The 20,721-nt window shown below is 38.7% G+C and overlaps 1 protein-coding gene across 2 annotated transcripts in view; it reads left to right on the top strand.

The window, feature by feature from the left end:
* The window catches only part of DGKB (diacylglycerol kinase beta), an 804,553-nt gene that overhangs the window by 184,933 nt on the left and 598,899 nt on the right, over positions 1 to 20,721 (top strand). For both annotated transcript variants that reach the window (XM_065939288.1, XM_065939287.1), the window contains exon 5: positions 15,949 to 16,089. In XM_065939288.1, the coding sequence (XP_065795360.1) occupies positions 15,949 to 16,089 (141 nt within the window). The remainder of the gene's footprint in view (positions 1 to 15,948; positions 16,090 to 20,721) is intronic.

The raw sequence follows: 20,721 nt of genomic DNA, 5'->3' as shown, positions 1-20,721 counted from the left end.
TGAACCCAGCCAGTTTCCATCAGTAAGTGGAGAAATCTAATCTTCAGCAGTATGTCTCAAACTCTGATCTAGGACTCTTTTAGGCTTCTGAAAAATCCTTGAAGACCCCCAAATGGTTTTGTTTATAGGTGTGATATTTATTTCTATTTATCATATTAAAGATGACACAGACTCTGTGACCCCATGGATTGCAGCACGCCAGGCTTCCCTGACTTTCACCATCTCCTGAAGATTGCTCAAACTCATGTCCATTGCAACGGTGATGCCATCCAACCATTTCATCATCTATTGTACCCTTCTCTTCCTGCCTTCAATGTTTCCCAGCATCAGGGTTTATTCTCAGCAAGTCAGTTCATTGCATCAGGAGGCTAAAGTACTGGAGTTTCAGTTTCAGCATCAGTCCTTCCAATGAATATGTAGAATTGATTTCCTTTAGGATTGACTGGTTTGACCTCCTTGCAGTCCAAGGGACTCTCAAGAGTCTTCTCCAATACCACAGTTCAAAAGCATCAATTCTTTGGTGCTCAGCCTTCTTTATGGTCCACCTCTCACATCCATACATGACTACTGGAAAAACTATAGCTTTGACTAGATGGACCTTTGTTGGCAAAGTAATGTCGCTGCTTTTAACATGCTGTCTAGGTTTGTCATAACTTTTCTTCAAAGGAGCAAGTGTGTTTTAATTTCATGGCTACAGTCATCTTCTAAGTGATTTTGTAGCCAAAAAAATAGTCTTTCACTGTTTTCACTGCTTCCCCATTGATTTGCCATGAAGTGATGGGACCAGAGGCCATGATCTCGGTTTTTTTAATGTTGAGTTTTAAGCTAGATTTTTCACCCTCATCTTTCACTTTCATCAAGAGGTTCTTTAATTCTTCTTTGCTTTATGCCATAAGGGCACTGTCATCTGCATATCTGAGGTTATTGATATTTCTCCCAGCAATCTTGATTCCAGCTTGTGCTTCATCCAGCCTGGCATTTTTCATGATGTACTCTGCATATAAGTGAAATAAGCAGGGTGACAATATACAGCCTTGATATCCCCAATTTGGAATCAGTCTGTTGTTCCATGTCTGGTTCTAGCTGTTGCTTCTCAACCTGCATACAGGTTTCTCAGAAGGCAGGTAAGGTCATCTGGTATTCCATCTCTTCAAGAATTTTCTACAGTTTATTGTGATCCACACAGTCAAAGGTTTTAGCATACTCAATGATGCAGAAGTAGATGTTTTTTCTGGAATTCTCTCGCTTTTTCTATGGTCCAATGGATGCTGGCAATTTGATCTCTGGTTCCTCTGCCTTTTCTAAATCTAGCTTGAACATCTGGAAGTTCTCAGTTGATGTACTGTTGAAGCCTAGCTTGAAGAATTTTGAGCATTACTTTGCTGGCAAAGTGAGATGAGTGCAATTGTGTAGTAGTTTGACATTCTTTGGCATTGCCTTTCTTTGGAATTGGAATGAAAACTGACCTTTTCTAGTCCTGTGGCCACTGCTGAGTTTTCCAAATCTGTCATACTGTATGCAGCACTAAATCATATTTTAGGATTTGAAATAGCTCAGCTGGAATTCCATCACCTCTACTTGCTTAGTGATGCTTCCTAAGGCATACTTTACTTTGCATTTCAGGATGTCTGGCTCTAGGTGAGTAATCACACCATCTCGGTTATCAGGGTCATTAAGATCTCTTTTGTATAGTTCTTCTGTATATTCTTGCCAACTCTTCTTAATATCTTCTGCTTCTTTTAAGTCTATATCATTTGTCCTTTATTGTGCCCATTTTTGTATGAAATATTCCCTTGGATAAACCCCTTAGATGTTGACAAAAATATCATCTTTATGAAAAAATGATTATTTTCAAGCTAAATAATTAGAAGGTGAACATTATATTACATTGTTACAAATGACTAACATCCAGCTACATAGACAACAGCTGAGCAACCACATTTGCTTCTGTGTTGACATCATATGTCATGTAACCCCCTGAAAACTCCACTGTACCCTCATAAGAAAATGAGAGTGAAAAAAACAAATGATAGTTCAGAATCCACACTTGTACCATTCTGATCTTACACATCCCCTGAGAGAGATTCATGTGCCCTGTGGGAGCCACAGGTCGAGAGACTTCCTGCCCCAGCATCACAATGTAGAATATCAAAGTGTGGGTAAAGAAATGAGGGGATTTTTACTAGCTAGCACTCTAATGAATAAAAAGTTTAAAACATGTAATTAAGAAATAGGTGATTGAATCATAAACCAAAATTGGGCAATCTGATGACGAGGTCAGACTGTTAAGTCTTATACTGTACTCCTTCCCTTTCTGTTCAAGAAGTCACATATTTTTCCTTGGGTAATTATGTTGTTTCCTGCTTTTTAAAACAGATGGATACCTTTCATATGCAATATTTTGATCCCTTCAAAATATTAAACAATTAATATACTTATAGCCTTTACCCATCAAATATTTAGTTCCTCAAATAATTCTCCATATCTCATGAATTGAGAGGACTCCCCACACTCATTGGCTCTCTGAGTGAAATTCATTTAGTTTATTCTAATGTATGGTTTCAGCTTACCAGTGTTCTGTGCTGAATATTTTTAAATGGTACAGATTCTTACTTGGATCTAGAGATTAAAACTTCTGTATTCTCTGTTTCATTCTATAAATGGTTTGCACATTCAGACATAGCAAAGTTGTCCCTTATTTAAATTTACATGAGCAAATGATACTGTCCTTGGGTTTTGAAAAAGAAGCGGGAACAGTTTTTGATATGTTCTCTCTCTGAGTCAACAGATTCAGACTAATTGTGTCAGACTTGGAAGAAAGAGACAAGTTGAATTATTTTGGTACTTTCATAAGAAATTCAAGTCTCAAACCCTCTTTTCTTTAGATAGCATATAGTAAGTACTACATGTAAGATGCCAAATTTACAAGGAATAGAGATCAAATGGGGTTTCAAAATGGGGAAAAAATAAGGACTAACAGCTTGTACTTCATTTGGGATAATCACACATTCTGCAAAGACCTACTTGAAAGGAATTATAAGGTAGGCTATGTAGCTCTCATACCACAAGAATAAATTAAACCATGATGCCTTTTCAAAGCATGGTCTCCAGTCTTAAAACATAGGTATATAGTATCCTTGGTAGCACTCTTTCTCATGCTATGTACTTTTCAGGATTACCTTTGATAGTCTTTTTTTTTTTTTTCTGAGAAATAAAGAACACTGGATAGTAATAAAATTTTCAAGACCTGGGGTAACCTTGACTCAGAAACCATATATATATATATATATATACACACATATATATATAAAATTCCTTGAGACTTAAAATAATCTAAGTTATCTACATAAGATACATTCATGTTTGAAAAAAAATCACAAATTATTATTGAATAATCTGGTGCTATAATCTGCTTTGCTGATCACTCTGAGTTCATCTGTTTCATCACCACATTACCATCAGGAATATGATAGCCATTCTTGATTGTATATAGACTGGATAATAAGGGCTTCTTAACAAGAAGACATACATTTTAAAAGGAAAAACTATTATTCTTGTTAATGAACAATGATCATGTATTTGATAAAAGTAACATATTTAGTTTTTATAGAATAAAATATTTTAAGATAAACATAAGTAGGTATAAATGTGAGTGTGTAGGTAGTTGTGTTTGTTGAATGCCTAATGATCCATCTGGCATTTCATGTAGCAGATGATATATTGTTTTGGAACATTTTGTTGCCGTTAAGTGCTTATCACCTATTTCAATATATGATGATTCATTCTATTGTTCCCATGTTGGACTCTTAGTTTTTCAATGTGTCTCCTATGTACCATCTTTCCACCTTTCCCATAACTTCTTCTGCTTCATTGTAAATGCCAAATCCTTAATCCCAAATCTCTACTAGTCCGGTGACCCATTACTCATTTTACACTCTCTAGAATCTATCACTTGAACTATCACCTTTACAAAACGTTTTCCTCTTTTGGAATCCTTTTTTTTTTTTTTTCCTACAAGAGGCTCACAAACTCTCAGTCACGGATCACTATTATGATCCCGTATTTCAGTCCTTACGATTTGAACACAGCATAACCAGGGAGAAATCTCATAAATACACAGGTTTTTGCCACTATAAATTCCTAACACTAGGTATGTTTTTTCTTTTGATTTTTGCTTGGCGTATAATTGCTTTACAAGGCTGTGTTGGTTTCTGCTCTACAACAGCATGAATCAGTCATCAGTACACATGCATCCCTTTCTTCCGAGCCGCCCTCCCAGTCTCCATCCCTCCCTCCCTCCAGGGCCTCACAGAGCACAGAGCTGAGTTACCTGCGCTGTGCCACAGCTTCCTGCTGCTGCTGCTGCTAGTCGCTCAGTCTCGTCCGACTCTGCGACCCCATGGACTGCAGCCCCCCAGGCTCCCCCGTCCCTGGGATTCTCCAGGCAAGAACACTGGAGTGGGCTGCCATTGCCTTCTCCACAGCTCCCTGCTAGCTATCTATTTTACTCATAGTGGCTGAACACCCACAGGCTTCCCTGGTTGCTGACTGGTAAAGAATCTGCCTGCCAGTGCAAGAGATGCTGGTTCGATCCCTGGTTGGGGAAGATCCCTGGAGAAGATCCCTACAGTCCACTGGGTCTCAAAGATGATGGATACAGCTTAGGCACTAAAGAGCAACAGGCTAACACCCAGTATTAACATGGTCTTAACACCTCTTCAGCTTTAAAAAAAAAAAAAATACTATTCTGAAAAGTATTTACTCTTGTTCCCGTCTCCTAGATCAGTAGATTAAACCTTTCAAACCTCCTTTAGTTTATTTGTATCTTTCCCGTCACTCTCAACAGATGACATTTTTTATTCACATCACACACACACACACACACACAGAGCAGGCGTTGTCTAACATAAAATGCCTCAATTATTTCTCACACAACCCAAAACTCTTTATTACCCTTTTGGAGACTATATATTACAATATTCCAGATGGAACCCTTCATCTGAGTGGTGTTCCATAAGGAATCAAACTAATTGTATCTGAAAGTCAAATAATTATATTCTACCCACATCTGCTTCTATACCTATCTTCTTTCTTGGTGAATGGAACCTGAATATTTATCAATTTCCCTACCTGAAAATTCTGGACTCTCCCTGCCCTTCACTGCTTTTCTCCTCACATTTAATTAATTGAAAAGTGCTCTCTGTTACTCATTGTAACTTCTCAAATGTTCTGCCAGCGTCATTTGATTCATCACTGTGTCATAGACTTTTAGTTCCCATGACTCCCAGCCAGGCCCTACCCTTCTCTGTGCAAAATGGTTTTTCTAACACAGTAGCGTGATAATATTATTTTGGGGGTCTGGCTTTCACTGTCACCTGGTGGAATGTTTTTTAAACCTTTATTTTCCAAGTAAATGTAACTCCTAGTTATTTAAAGTCAATTAAAGCAAAGTTCCTTTGCTTTGGGGATGGAACAGGAGAGTTCTGCGTACAGGGAAGTCCTAATCTTTCTGCCTCCGTCCTACCCCCTCATCTCCCCCTTCCCCAGGCTGGATACACCCCCTCCCGAAGTGCCCTTGCTGAGCCTCCAGGGCCTGGGCAGGACAATTAAGAAGGTGACAAAGTCTGAGTTTCATAGCATCAAGTCCATGCCATGGGCTTCCCTTGTGGATCAGCTGATAAAGAATCCGCCTGCAATGCAGGAGACCTGGGTTCAATCCCTGGGTTCAGAAGATCCCCTGGAGAAGGGAAAGGCTACCCACTCCAGTGTTCTGACCTGGAGAATTTCATGGATTGTATAGTCCATGGGGTCGCAAATAGTCGGACACAACAGACTGTCTTTCACTTCACTTCACTTCAAGCCCATGCCATGAAGCTTGCAGGAGGTTTCCCAGATGCCACTAGTGGTAAAGAACCCATGTGCCAGTGCAGGAGACCTAAGAGATACATGTTCTATCCCTGGGTTGAGAAGATCCGCTGGAGGAGGGCATGGCAAGGCACTCCAGTATGCTTGACTGGAGAATCCCATGGACAGAGGAGCCTGTTGGGCTACAGTCCATGGGGTCGCAAAGAGTTGGGCATGACTGAGTGAGCACACATGCATGCACGCACATGCAGCTTGCATAGTCTGCCTCCAGCCCTCATTCTCTGTCTCCTTGCCCATGCACCCAGATCCTTTTCATGTCCAACTGTTAGCTTTGACTTAACACGTGCTTTGCTTACTCAGGACTCTGAACTTTTCTGCATGATGTTTCCTCTGCCCTTATTTCAAAGCATACCCAGTTTCTTCATGTCTCAGAGAGTGCTTCATTCTAATTCACAAGGGTATGCTGTGCTCCATATTAGGGATGCAGTGATGGGAGAGATGGGGTCCCTAGAGAATGCAGCTGGGAAGCACCCTGGGCAGCCTTGTAAAAGTCCCACCATCTGCTGCTTGCAGGATAGCTGGAGCATCCCTGTCCATCTCCAGCTCCCACTTGTGACTGTTGTCGCACCTGCTTTCCTAGAATTAACCCATTTCAGCTAAATTTTATTTCTTTTTGTGTAAGATAGCAATTCATAGTAGATACTTGTAACATTTGTAACGTTCCTTTCTCTAAGAAAAGAGCAATTAGAAGAGGAGGTTGTATGGTTTATTAGATGCTTCAAACACTCATTCCATGTATTCCTGTGGGCTCCCAGCGTCCAAAATATCAACTTTATAACAGTAAATGTTATTAGCCATCAGTTCAGTTCAATCGCTCAGTGGTGTCCGACTTTTTGTGACCCTATGGACTGCAGTACGCCAGGCCTCCCTGTCCATCACCAACTCCTGGAGTTTACTCAGACTCATGCCTGTTAAGTCAGTGATGCCATCCAACCATCTCATCCTCTGTCATCCCCTTCTTCTCCTGCCTTCAATCTTTCCCAGCATCAGGGTCTTTTCAAATGAGTCAGCTCTTCGCATCAGGTGGCCAAAGTATTGGAGTTTCAGCTTCAACATTAGTCCTTCCAGTGAACGTTCAGGACTGATTTCCTTTAGGATGGACTGGTTGGATCTCCTTGCAGTCCAAGGGACTCTCAAGAGTCTTCTCCGACACCACAGTTCAAAAGCATCAATTCATTGGCGCTCAACTTTCTTTATAGTCCAACTCTCACATCCATACATGACTACTGGGAAAACCTTAGCCTTGACTAGATAGACCTTTGTTGGCAAAGCAATGTCTCTGCTTTTTAATATGCTCTCTAGGTTGGTCACAACTTTTCTTCCAAGGAGTAAGTGTCTTTTAATTTTTGGCTACAGTAACCACCTGCAGTGATTTTGGAACCCCCCAAAAATAAAGTCTGCCACTGTTTCCACTCTTTCCCCATCTGTTTGCCATGAAGTGATGGGACCTATGGCTTATTAGCCACATATTGTATAAGATTTAGGTGGTTATTTCTTTTCTTTTCTTTTTCTTTTTTACTTCTAATTTTATTTTATTTTATTTTTTTAAATTTTATTTAGTTATTTTTTTTTTCAGTGGGTTTTGTCATACATTGATATGAATCAGCCATAGAGTTACACGTATTCCCCATCTCGATCCCCCCTCCCACCTCCCTCTCCCCCTGATTCCTCTGGGTCTTCCCAGTGCACCAGGCCCGAGCACTTGTCTCATGCATCCCACCTGGGCTGGTAATCTGTTTCACCATAGATAATATACATGCTGTTCTTTCGAAACATCTAGGTGGTTATTTCTTATTTGTTGTTTTATAGGGTACAAAGAGAACATTTTCCTAGCATCCTTTAAATCAGATCATGCAGTGAATTGACCAGTTGTGCCATTTAATTATTCATTTTACCATTCATTAATTCATGCATACATTCATTTTTAAAAACACATTTTGTGTCAGGAATTCCATAAGAAAACAGAGGATCCTTTAGAGTTAGGGAGAAAAACAGGCAGTTAGTCGATCAATTATCCAACAGTAAAATAAGTACTGCACCCTATTTATCAGGAATGTCTGAGATTTGAACTGTAAATTAAACATATCCAGGTTAGCTAGAGGTAGGGATAGGTATGGGTGGAAGTGGATTGGGAGTTCCAGGAATAGAAAGCAGCCTATACATTTCTCTTTAAATATGAAAATCATGTCCCGTCACAGTACAGAGCACGAATTTAAGACGGTCAATATTTACTTATTCAAAAATATGTACTGATCACTTACAATGTGCCAGATACTGTTAAAATTACTGGGAGTACATCAGTGAGTAAAATAGAACTAACCCTCCCACAGTCACTTACATTCTAGTGGGGAAAGACAGACTAATGAAAAAGTAAAAAAAAGAAAAAATTGTATCAGGTTGGATGGTAATGAGTGCTTCTGGCAATAATGAACGAGAGAGTGTGGGCAGAGACTGAGGATGAATGAAAGTCCTCGGTTTCTCATGGTTGATTGAAACTGGGATGAGGGTCAGAAGGAGGTAATTTTTGATGGTGCCAGAGTGGATAGTAGTCATGACTTTGAAAGTATTGGGCTCAGTCTGGAGATAGGGTTGTGGGGGTGATTCTGGCAGGGTGAGAGTCCTGATGGCCTTTGGAGTGGGCAGGAAGGTAGGCTTTTTGGACACCCTGCGAGATGTAGGCTGGGCCTTGACTCATTTAGACTGGGGCAGATGACATGACCAGAGCGCAGATGAGTTGGGTAGCCAGGATCCCATGGTGGAGAGGGTTGTCCATCATGCTGTGTTTTGAATTTTATCCAGAAGAAAGTGGAGAGCCATACAAAGGATGTAAGGCAGAGAATAACCACTATCAGGTGTGTGGAGGCTATCATGAAGGCAGATGAGTTTGATAGTATAAAAAAGATTGAGAATAATAAAAACCATTGCTGACAAACGTTAAGGTACTTTTAATCTTGGGTCCCCTCTCATTGCCTGTTTGATGTGGCCACGGTTAGTGGGTTTGTGCTGTGATGCTCCATTATCAATAATGGTATTTCACTCTTTTCATATTGTCTGCATAATCAAAGAGTCACACCACAAGGGCTTGTTTTAGACAGAAAAGGTAAAGCAAATCCTTTTTGTTCATAAGGAGGTTAATCAGCTTAAGAACAAAAAATTGTATAGTGAAAATGAGGTACTTAAACTTTGGGAAAATGTTCCTTCGCCAAATGACCTTGCTGAATGTTCTTGCCAGAAGACGCACTTCGTCAGTTGTGCTGAGAAGAAAGTATTACTCTTATCAGGACTGTCTTAAGGATATTCAGTGTATGTGTGTGTTTGTGTGTGTTTACTGTAAAGTAGTTTTATAGGTCTTTTGTGTCTCATAAGCTATTCAGTTTCCACCATGCAAACAGAGGCAGGGCAGTTGCCCCCAAACACAAGCGGGACACAGTACACGGCTGATGTAACTATGAGATGGGTAGATTCTCGGCACACAGTAGGTCATTTTAAATATATTTGTGCATTTATTAGTGTAGATATACTTTATTGATAATAATGATTACAGTCTGTGCAGTTTATGTGCCTACTTAACAAATGCTTTAGAAATAAAGATAAAAGAATTTTTATCCATTGGCCAACTAGCATTTATATATCAACCATTACATTTTTCATAGCTCTATAGTACCAAATTCAGACTTCTAATTAGTATTATAAGTAGTAGTAATGCTTACGTTATTTTACTCCAATAAATCTTTGATCCTGAAACCCTATAAGGGCAATATAGTATTTATTAGTTTACAGAGCCTCAAATCAATCATGGGTATCATTTACTTTGTGATGTGTTCTAAAAATATTTAGTAGCAAGCTAGAAAATGCCATGATGTTGGGTATTTGCTTTTATCCGCTAGAACAGAAGCCCTATGAAAATAGGATTTTCATCTGCTTTGTTCAATATTTGATCTCCAGTGCCTAGAACCTAGTTTTCCATGGATAACACTAAAGGTCTTTAATATTTATTTAGGTTTGGGACTTCCTTGGTGGCTCAGCAGTAAAGAATCCACCTACCAATGCAAGAGACAGTTTTGATCCCTGCATTGGGAAGATCCCCTGAAGAAGGAAATGGCAACCCACTCTAGTATTCTTGCCTGGGAAACCCAGAGAGCTTGGCAGGCTACAGTCCATGGGGTTGCAAAAGAGTCAAACGTGACTTAGTGACTAGATAACAACAGCCTGCTTATAAAGGATATGCTAGTTGTATACCCATGAAAAAACACAGTTAAACGAAAAGAAAAAGAAAAATCATTCATAATCCATTTCCCTATGAGAAAATGCAGGTAAAGATTTGGTAAATATGTATTTTTATGTGTGCATGTTTATACATGCAAGCCAGTGTATACAGTCTTCTTACGAACATGTATTAAGTGGATGGCCCAAGGACAGATCTGAATGGAAAGTGAACATTTAAGGGCTCTCAGCCATGGCTAGGATTTCTAATTCCCTTCCAGAAGTTTATGAAATAATCAATGTAGTTACTCTCGGGAGTCTCGAAAAGCAGAGTCTTAAAAGGTCATTTATTGAGAGGCAGGAGACAGATTTCACTGATTTGGTTTTTGCTCTCTAGCACCACAAAAGCACACTTAAAGCTTGAAATAATCCTGCATCGGGTTGCCTTTTAAATTGTGGGTGCACAACTGGTCTTTGTTTTCTTGAATGCAAAATGGAAATAATGTCTGTCTTACTGGGACCTGTGAGACTCAAAAATGTAATTTACATTAACAATGCCAGCTATTACTGTTATTCACAAACAGGTCATTTTTCTGTGTTTCAGTTTGCAAATACAGAATAAAGATCAAATTCAATGTGTTTTTTTTCCCCCTTACAATATCATACATCCAGAAAGAGTATAGTAAAATTTAAAGAGTAGTATTAGGGACTTCCCTGGGTGGTACAGTGGATGAGAATCTGCCTGGCAATGCAGGGACCCTGGGTTCGATTCCTGGTCCAGGAGGATCCCATATGCCATGGAGTGACTAAATCCATGGGCCCCAAATACCGACCCAGGGCTCTAGAGCCTGGGAGCCGCAACTGCTGAAGCCTGTGGGCCCTCGAGCCGACGCTTAGCCAAAAGAGAAGCGCCACGTGAGAAGCCTGTACACCGTAACTAGAGAGGAGCCCCCACTCACCTCAGCTAGAGAAAAACCTGCATGTGGCAATGAAGACCCAGCGCAGCCAGATTAGCTAATTATTTCATTCAAAATAAAAAGTATCATTGAGATTTCGTTTTAATGTGACAAATATAGGAATTCTGGTAACATGACTTTTCACACGTGGTGGCCTAATTCCCTCACTTAGAGTATATTTAAGGAACTGAGATGAATTCAGCCAACTCTCAATATGCTGCCTGTGGACACAGTGTCTTGCCTGCTCTGGTTGCCACTAGCTCAAGGTAGCATTGAAATCTAAATTTAACAAGCAATTAAAACAGCTCAGTTCTTTATTCAAATACCAGCCACATCTCACGCTCTAAACAACTGTGCGTGGCTAATAGCACTGTATTAAACAAGGCAATGGTTAGAACATTTCTATCATTGCAGAATATTATACTGGTCAGGACTGATAGAAAAGTCTTATTTTTACTGCTTTTTGAAAAGAGCCTGAAGTTTGGAATTAGATGTGCTTGCATGCTCAGTCGCTGAGTCGTGTCCAACTCTTTGTGACGCCAGGGATTGTAGCCCACCAGGCCCCTCTGTCCATGGGATTTTTCGGGCAGAAAAATTCTGCGGGTAGATTTTTGTGGCAAAATCCAGAGTGGATGGCCATTTCCTCCTGCAGGTGATCTTCCTGACTCAGGGACTGAACTCACGTCTCCTGTGTCTTCTGCATTGCCCGGAAGATTCTTTACCACTGAGCCACCTGGGAAGCCTCAATATGTGACAAATTGCTTGAGAAGCCTGACAAATTTCTGCAAATTGAACCAGTATAAAAACTGGAAAAAACAAATTACCAGAGTGTTTTCTTGCATGATAACTTTAGAATTTTAATTTGTATTGTTAGTTTTGAATATTTCATTTTAATAGAGGAAGGGAAATAATGGAGATAACACTACCGTTTTCATTATCTGGAATGCTAGTGTTTGAAAATAAAATAAACTGGAGCAGAGACGGTAATTGAACATGTACCAAAACTGATTTGCTAATAATTGAACCTTGAGACTGGAATTAAATGTATCTATTAAAACAGAACCTTTAAAGTCATTGTTTCAAGAAATGGAATATCCGTATCAGAATACAATGAAAATAAGGTGTTTGAAGAATTTGTTAGTTATAAACAATATCCAATGTGACTAATGCTAATTATTTTTGTACTTAAAACTTTGCAGAGAATGTTTATACATATATGTGTGTATGTATACACATATATAAAATCATCATAAAAGCAGAAAAATGCCATCAGAATACAATTTAATTATTCCCAATAAAACCAACAGACTCTAATTACCATGCCTATTTTTCACTTTATTTTGTACTTTGTTGTACCTTGTAATATGTATTATATGTGTATAGCTATATATGGGTCTGTGGACATAAATGACATGTGTGTAGGTGTATACACTTCACTTTTGTGGGGAAATATTTAAAGAAGCATAACATTGGGCAAGTCAGAGAATGTGCGAATTTGGGTGTCAATCACATGATCTTCAGAACTAAATATTGACCACTTGATGCAAAACAGACACACATTGCTTTTATACCTAGCTTCACGTATAGTTCCAATTATGAAGAGGGAGTTTCACCAGTGATTGGATGGGCTAGAGTGGGCTTTATTAAAGGGAAGTAGACTTCTGAGCCTCTTCTTCAGAGGCTATTACTGCTAAAGAGAAGTGTAGATTTCCATTTACCATCTCACTTCATTGAGATGCTGTAGGCAGGAAACCAGGCTTTCTATGTTCATTTTCCACTTGCACGGTCTCCTGTATTTTCTGTATAACCCTTAGCAGAAACTGCTTAAAAGGAAAAACACTTTTCTTCAGGGAAGTGAACTTTCTGAGAGATGAGTAAGTACTGGGAAAGAACTACCGCCAAATTTAGGGACAGGAAAAAAATTTTTACAGGGTAGAGTACAGATGTGAAAATAACCTCTGTGAAGACAGATTGAGGCCCTATGACCTGTTTTCAAAATATTAAATGAAAAAATAAACATTTCATCACATAAGAAAAAGTGGGCTGATCTAAGGGAGAGGGTTGGGGCAAGAACCATCCCAAGGCTTCTTTAATGCAATACCTCAAGATTTAGTAGTCCAGCTCTCTATATTTTTTGTTGTTGTAAAGTAACTGTGAAAAAGGCCTTTGACATTTTATTTGTTTTCTCCGATGCTCCCTATAAATCTTTGCAAAAAGTATACATTTTACCTCTCAAATTTAGCTGAAATTGGGCTTAAGGAAAATTGGGTTAGTTCTTCATTGTGTGTTGTCATATATGCCCATAATTTCTTTTTTTAATAACTTTTAAATTCTTTTAAATGTGAAATTATGATGCAATTCAAGGCATCATAAAACTTTTAGTTTACAACATATCATGAATTGCAAATGGCAAATAGTTATTTTGTCAAGCAGAAACAATCTTAGTAGAGTAACATGTTTCTTGACCAAAAGTAGTATTAAATTTCAATTATACATTTATATTCATGTTCAGTATGTACATGACATACAAGAAAGGCAAGCAGAAAACTATGATAGTCATATTCTCCAAATTTTTGTGTTCAGTATTATGAAAACTGATACTGAGATACCATAACCTTTGTTTTATAAATACAGATGGTCATAAATGAAAATGTGTAAGTAAAAATGGATACGTTTTGGCTTTCTTGCAGATGAATGTGACAACACACGCTTTTTATTCTTTCTTGTTTTGTGCTGAGTTGTAGTGTAAAAGAGTTAAATGTAACTGATTAAAGCATTTCAGTGCCATAAAGGGGGAGCATGAAAGAGAGGATTAGCTCATCATGCAGGATGAGTTAGGTCATAGTTTATCCAACCGTAATTCAAGTGCTGTGTTCTCCAAGTCTGGAAGTTATGGCCATGTGAAGGATCAGTGCCAAAATGTCTTTTATCATAGACTGAAACTGCTTATTCCTGCAGCTGGTGAGACTTTAGATGGTTAGTTAGAAGTAGTCAGATATTTTCTTTTTAAAGCTCAGGATTGTCTTCTATTCTCTGCCCTTGGTTTATAAAAGTGACCATATTACTTTGTATTAGATATACAGTGACACTTTTGTCAAGGTGGGAAATCAATTTATAATGTATGTATTTGTGTGTGTGTGTGTGTGTGTGTGTGTGTGTGTGTGTGTATCTTTTTCAATAACGGTAAACAGAAGTAGCATTAAGGTGAAGCATAGAGGTATATTTGAAATACGGCTTTGGTGACAATGGAAGATATAAAGCACTGTTCTACAAACTGTGGGTTGTGGCCCATAATGAATTCACTTAAGGGGTCTTTGACAAAAGAATTTTAAGAATTAAATAGAAGAGAATAGGTTAACAGAGGAAAGAAAATATTGGCACATTTAGGAAACCTACTAGTATGTGTGTGTATATTTGTGCTGGATTAAGATATAAATTGTTTTTCTTACTTTTTCTTCCTATTGGCCTTGAACAAAAATAGTCTGTAAGCTATTAGTGTAGACTAAAGAGGACAAATTTGCTAGTTATGAAACTCTGGCAATTCATTTCACTGAGGTTGTTTCTCATCTGTAAAATGGTAATAATGCAGTCTCCTTCACAGGGTTAGTGGGAGAGTTAAGTAAGATGATGCTACATGTTCAAGTGCCCAGCATGGTTCCTGCTACATATCATACACTCAGTAAATGACACATTTTCTTAGTAGTAACCTTGTGACTCCTAAACTAACTTCTGACTTTTCATAATGCATGAAGTTGTATTTCTGGATACCTTGAAATGGCTGAAGGAAATGACAGGTATTTTATCAAAGTTATACATGGAAGGAAATAAACTAGAGCAAGAGATGTTGTTAGGTTGAGGTGTGCTGGTGAATGACAGATGAATGACAGGCTTTTAGACAGTATTTGGTTAAGGTTATTCCTTCCATTCCAGTAACTCCCAGTTGATTAGAAACCTTGAAGCCATTCACCCCATTAGCCATTTCACCCTCATACTTTTCATATGACCAAACAGACCTCAAAGGATAATCGAGGTATACCTTGTCAGATGCATATGGTCTTGTTTCAGAGGCTTCTCTCATAAGATGGAACTATTTATTGTGAAAAGGTTTCAGCTTAATTATCATCATCCACAAAATCTGCAATCATCAGCTCTTATGAATAGGCATTCAAGTTCACCACCCTTGTCTTGGAATAGGCACAATGAATAGGTGTCAGAGATAAAGTATGGACTGTTTTTAAACTACAATTGTGTAGTCTTACCTCGCTAATGGAATCTGTCATGTTTATCCAGAATTTTTGTATGTTCTTTTTCTCTCTTACCCATGGGAAGATTCCTTGATGGCAAAAAGGATGTCTTTTGCATGATTGGACATAAATACATGTTTTTATGTATGAATGATACCTGGTTGTCAGTATATAAATCATATTGTGACAGATTCACATTTCCTCAGTTGTTTTTTTTCTTTTTAATGAAAGACCATTTTTCAGTCTTCCCAAATGATTTACAGCTGCCACTGCCTAAAGTGGAGAAAGGTGGAGTAGGGAAGTAGTTCTTCATGCTTTGGATTCTGTCCACCAACCAACCTTGGGCAACAGAATTCTGACCCACATATCCTTCAGTGAGTCTGCAGAGCAGCCCCAGTGCCCCTGAATGCCAAAGATCTCTCCATTACTTAAAAGAGTCATGGAATGTCTGTCTCCATTATACTAGTACCAGAGGTTTGGGTTATTTGATGCCTAAGAAATATACAGTTCTTTATATGGTCTATGCATTCTCTCTCCATTTCCTTTTTTTTGTTTGTTTGTTTGTTTGAGAGCACTGTGAATTTCTTTAAGTATGTAAAAACAAATGTTCTTTTTTCCAGGTCTGAAAATGAATAAAAGTGCCATCACCCCTCCTCGTACTTCTCCAGCAAACACGTGTTCCCCGGAAGTGATCCATCTGAAAGATATAGTCTGTTACCTGTCTCTCCTGGAAAGAGGACGACCTGAGGATAAGCTGGAGTGTATGTGCGCCTTCACTTAATTTACTTATCATGACTGGGGTGGGGGAAGGGGCTAGATATTGACAAACCTAAAATTGTTTCTACTATGGTTGCCTACATTCTTATTAAATGAAGTGACCTTGGTTATTAATAATAAAAAATCCTCCAACAGAAAATCAGACATTTAAAAGATATTAAGAATCTATCAATTTTAGGTTATTATTGATCAAGGTTCATTTATTACTGAGTATTTCTTGAGTATGTTTATCAGTTGACCTATTTTTTAATTTGCTGTTTGTTAACCAGGTTATGTCGAAAAGTATCTTTGTGTTCTTTTGAAAAAACGCTTACTTCTAATATATAAAAGATCTCATTAGTCAGAAAGAGGGTTCGGTTCATTATATACAGTCAACCTGAGCCTTTCTCTTTGGAAATCTTCCTTGAAACCTTCTGCAGTAAGTTTCTTTGCCAGGAACAAATAATATCTTAAATGCCAAATATGAGAGTTTCATTTCTAGAAACTGACTCCGAATATTATAATTAAAGAATAGCTATTTTCCTTCTAGCATGTAGCAGGCATTTCTGATAGAGAATTTCAATCTAGTTGAAAGGAAATGCGATCTCTTTAATAAAATACAGTTACTGAGCTCTCTCTGGTGGCCGACTGTACTCATTGCAAGACAGGAAAATACTTTTTTTAAACCTTTTCTGTAAGCCCAATCATTTAATAATCTATTCTGTCGGTGAAGTCCTTGCTACATAGAGAGCTGGTGGTTTGTTCAGTAATCTGATTAGCCTGGTTATATTAGATAGCATTAAAATGAATTAAACATTCTTGCTACTGGAATGATAGTAAAGACAATGAATCCTAAATTTGATATTTCTAAATCAAATATAGAATATTATGACAGTTCAGAATTATGGTTAGGTAGCATGCTTGGTTAAATTTAATGATAACTTTTTAATAATATTTCTGTTACTAATAAAGAATTTAATATATGATTATTTAAGTCACACCTGCTTAGGTTATGAATAAACCATATTAACATCATTCTTTAAATACATATTTATTAGTTTTAAATGTTGAATATTTGCATTTCAAGATTTATTTGTATTCCTAAGAACCTGTAGAAATCTCTCTCATTCCAAAATAAATATTAATGTTTAGTGAATTTCTATTGAAGTAAAGGCCAGCAAGAAAGTTTTCTCAGGTGCTATCAGGACCAGGTTTTGGATGATGTTAAGACTCCAAAGACAAATATTCTATTCCAGGTCTGAGAATGAATAAAGACAACATCACTTCTCCAAACACGGTCTTTCTGTTCCAGTTTAATTATTTTTAGGTCAACTAGAAGTATTTTGTTTTTAAGGTAGAATTCCTAAGAGGTATGTTTTGGTATGTTTTAAGTTCTCTGTTTGAATCTTTGAATCCATAGTCTTTGTCCGCTATTGCAAGGCAGACTGTTAACTCAGGAGTGATTCAAAAACATTTGATGAATCAAGTCAAACCTGACCTGCCACTTACCTTTCTTCGGTGTTATCAATCCCCTTCTCTCGGTTCTTTGAGTTTTCCAGCTCTTTTTTGAGCTTATAACTTTCAGTTGCATTTTCTTTTGTCTTAACCATATCTTTAGATTTTCCTCGTAGATAGATCTGTTAGCTCCTGATATTACTGCTGTGGTTTTCACCAGGTCTGCAAAGTAAATGCATTTCCAGTTCAGAAGCACATGACGGTACCAGCTATGCTGTGGTTTTCTTCTTTACCACCCTTAGGTTTGGAGGACCTTCACCTGGTTCTTACTCACCTGGACCTTGTGTTTCTGTCTGGTTTTTAAATACCAGTGCTTGGCTCCTTGCTCTACCAATTGGACACCATTTCTTTCATGTACTTCCCTAGCCATGTACTTATACGTCTTCCCTTTGACAGTTGCACGTTTACACATTCCTAACATTCATATGTTGTATTACAGATTCTGAAAAGCTTTTCAATACGTTTTTTAAAAAATTTAATGGTTGTTAATTTGTGTGCCTGTGTACTTAGTCACTCAGTCGTGTCCGAGTCTTTGAGACCCCACGGACTGTAGCCCCCCAGGCTCCTCTGTCCATGGCGTTTCCCAGGCAATAACACTGCAGTGAATTGCCGTTTCCTTCTCCAGGGGATCTTCCCAACCCAGGAATCGAAACAGCATCTCCTGAAGCTCCTGCACTGCAGGCGGATTCTTTATCATTGAGCCATCAAAGAAAATCCTGGGTAGTTAAATTAATACATACTTATTTACAAAATGGTTATGACTTATCAAACACAATATATACTAGAGAGAAGAAACTAAGAAAATTAAAATTAACACAAAAGTGCATATGATGAAGCACCTGATAAAATTAACTTTTGCAGCTGAGTGTTGTTTTGGAATCTCAGTTTTCAAGTAGCTAAGTAATAAAGGAGTAGGGACACATTGCCTTAGGTCAGAGATTCTTGAACTTTATCACATGTAACAATCACCTGCAGGACTTATGAACGCACTTACTGGGCCCCAACCCCAGTATATGTCATTCAGCAGGCTTGGAATGGGATTTTAGAATTTTCAGGTCATGCTTATGTGGCAGGGACCACATTTTGAGAAGCATTGGTTTATGCAATTCCTTTTGTCTAATGAAAATACATAACACACACACACACACACAGACACACAATTCACCTGAAACTACAATTGTTTCTTGAATTATCGGTGACAGTATTTCATATGCTTTTACCTGGATTATTACAGAAGGAAATGGCAACCCACTCCAGTATTCTTGCCTGAAGAATCCCATGGACAGAGGAGTTTGGCAGGCTACAGTCCACGGGGAGTAGTCCATGGGGAGTCCGTGGGGACACAACTGGGTGACTTTCACTTCACTTGCCTGGGTTATTACATAAATGAATGGCACTGTTTTAAATTTCTTCCCCCCACAAAACAATGTTTTATAAATCTATTCAGTGATTGCTGCCACTTCTAATCTCTTCACCTCTCTTCTCTGCCAGGCATTTACAAAATGTTTAGAAGAAAGCAATTTTTTTTTTCCATTGAAAGGAACCTAACAAACCAAAGCTCTTGAACTTTTCCCTGATTACATCATCTTCAATTTGCTTTCCGTCACTGATCTTTAACTCAATCCTAATGCCCAAATGTGGGCTTTGCAGGTACTGAGACCTCCCCGATCAGTACAAGGTATTTATTCACCTGTTCCTATGCACCCTTGGAAAGTATGTGCGTGTCCTGAAGTTGTGAAGGAATTCTATTTTTATGTCTCCTCGTTGACACAAGTTACCAACCATCCAGACACATCAGTTCAGTTCAGTCGTTCAGTCGTGTCCGACTCTTTGTGACCCCATGAACTGCAGCACGCCAGGCCTCCCTGTCCATCACCAACTCCCAGAGTCCACCCAAACCCATGTCCATTGTGTCGGTGATGCCATCCAACCATCTCATCCTCTGTCGTCCCCTTCTCCTCCTGCCCTCAATCTTTCCCAGCATCAGGGTCTTTTCAAATGAGTCAGCTCTTCGCATCAGGTGGCCAAAGTATTGGAGTTTTAGCTTCAGCATCAGTCCTTCCAGTGAACACCCAGGACTGATCTCCTTTAGGATGGACTGGTTGGATCTCCTTGCAGTCCAATGGACTCTCAAGAGTCTTCTCCAACACCACAGTTCAAAAGCATCAATTCTTCAACACTCAGTTTTCTTTATAATCCAACTCTCACATCCATACATGACCCCTGGAAAAACCATAGCCTTGACTAGATGGACCTTTGTTGGCAAAGTAATGTCTCCGCTTTTTATTTTTATTTATTTTATTATTATTTTTTTTAATGTCTCTGCTTTTTAAAACGCTGTCTAGGTTGGTCATAACTTTCCTTCCAAGGAGCAAGCGTCTTTTAATTTCATGAATGCAATCACCATCTGCAGTGATTTTGGTGCCCAGCAAAATAAAGTCAACCACTGTTTTCAATGTTTTCCCATCTATCTGCCATGAAGTGATGGGACCGGATGACACATAGATGAGAACATTGTGCCAGGGCCAGCTTGCCCTCTTGCCCTTAAGCCCACAACAGTGGTTTATGGAGAGTCATTCAGTACATCCCTCTTAGCGTCTCCTTATATTCCTCAAATTCTGTGACCTCACCTCCATTTTATTTCAGCACTCACTTCTAATGCTATACATACTTTCTAATGCTATACCCTAAAACCTGTAGGGCTTCCCAGGTGGTGCTAGTGGCAAGGAACCTGCCTGCCAATACAGGAGACAGAAGAGACACAGGTTCGATCCCTGGGTCGGGACGATTCCCCTGGAGGAGGGCATGGCAACCCATTCCAGTATTCTTGCCTGGAGAATCACATGGACAGAGGAAGCCTGGCAGTCTACAGTTCATAGGGTCGAAAAGGGTCAGACACAACTGAGAGGAATTAGCACACATGCACAAGCCTTGTAATTTCCAAAGACTACTCTTATTCTAAAAATTTAAATTCTGGGATTTTACTTGTACCACGGCCTGTGTTCACTTAACTTACTTTCCAAATTTTAATTTAAATATTTATAGCACAATTCTCAAGAACTTGGACCCTTCATTTCACTAGTTGAATGAATCTTAGCTTTGACCTGGACTATCTAAGTGAT

The sequence above is a fragment of the Muntiacus reevesi genome, chromosome 6 (genome assembly GCF_963930625.1).
Source record: "Muntiacus reevesi chromosome 6, mMunRee1.1, whole genome shotgun sequence".
Classification (NCBI taxonomy): Eukaryota; Metazoa; Chordata; class Mammalia; order Artiodactyla; family Cervidae; genus Muntiacus; species Muntiacus reevesi.
The sequence above is the reverse complement of the archived record's forward strand: the minus strand, read 5'-3'. Positions and strand labels throughout refer to the sequence as shown.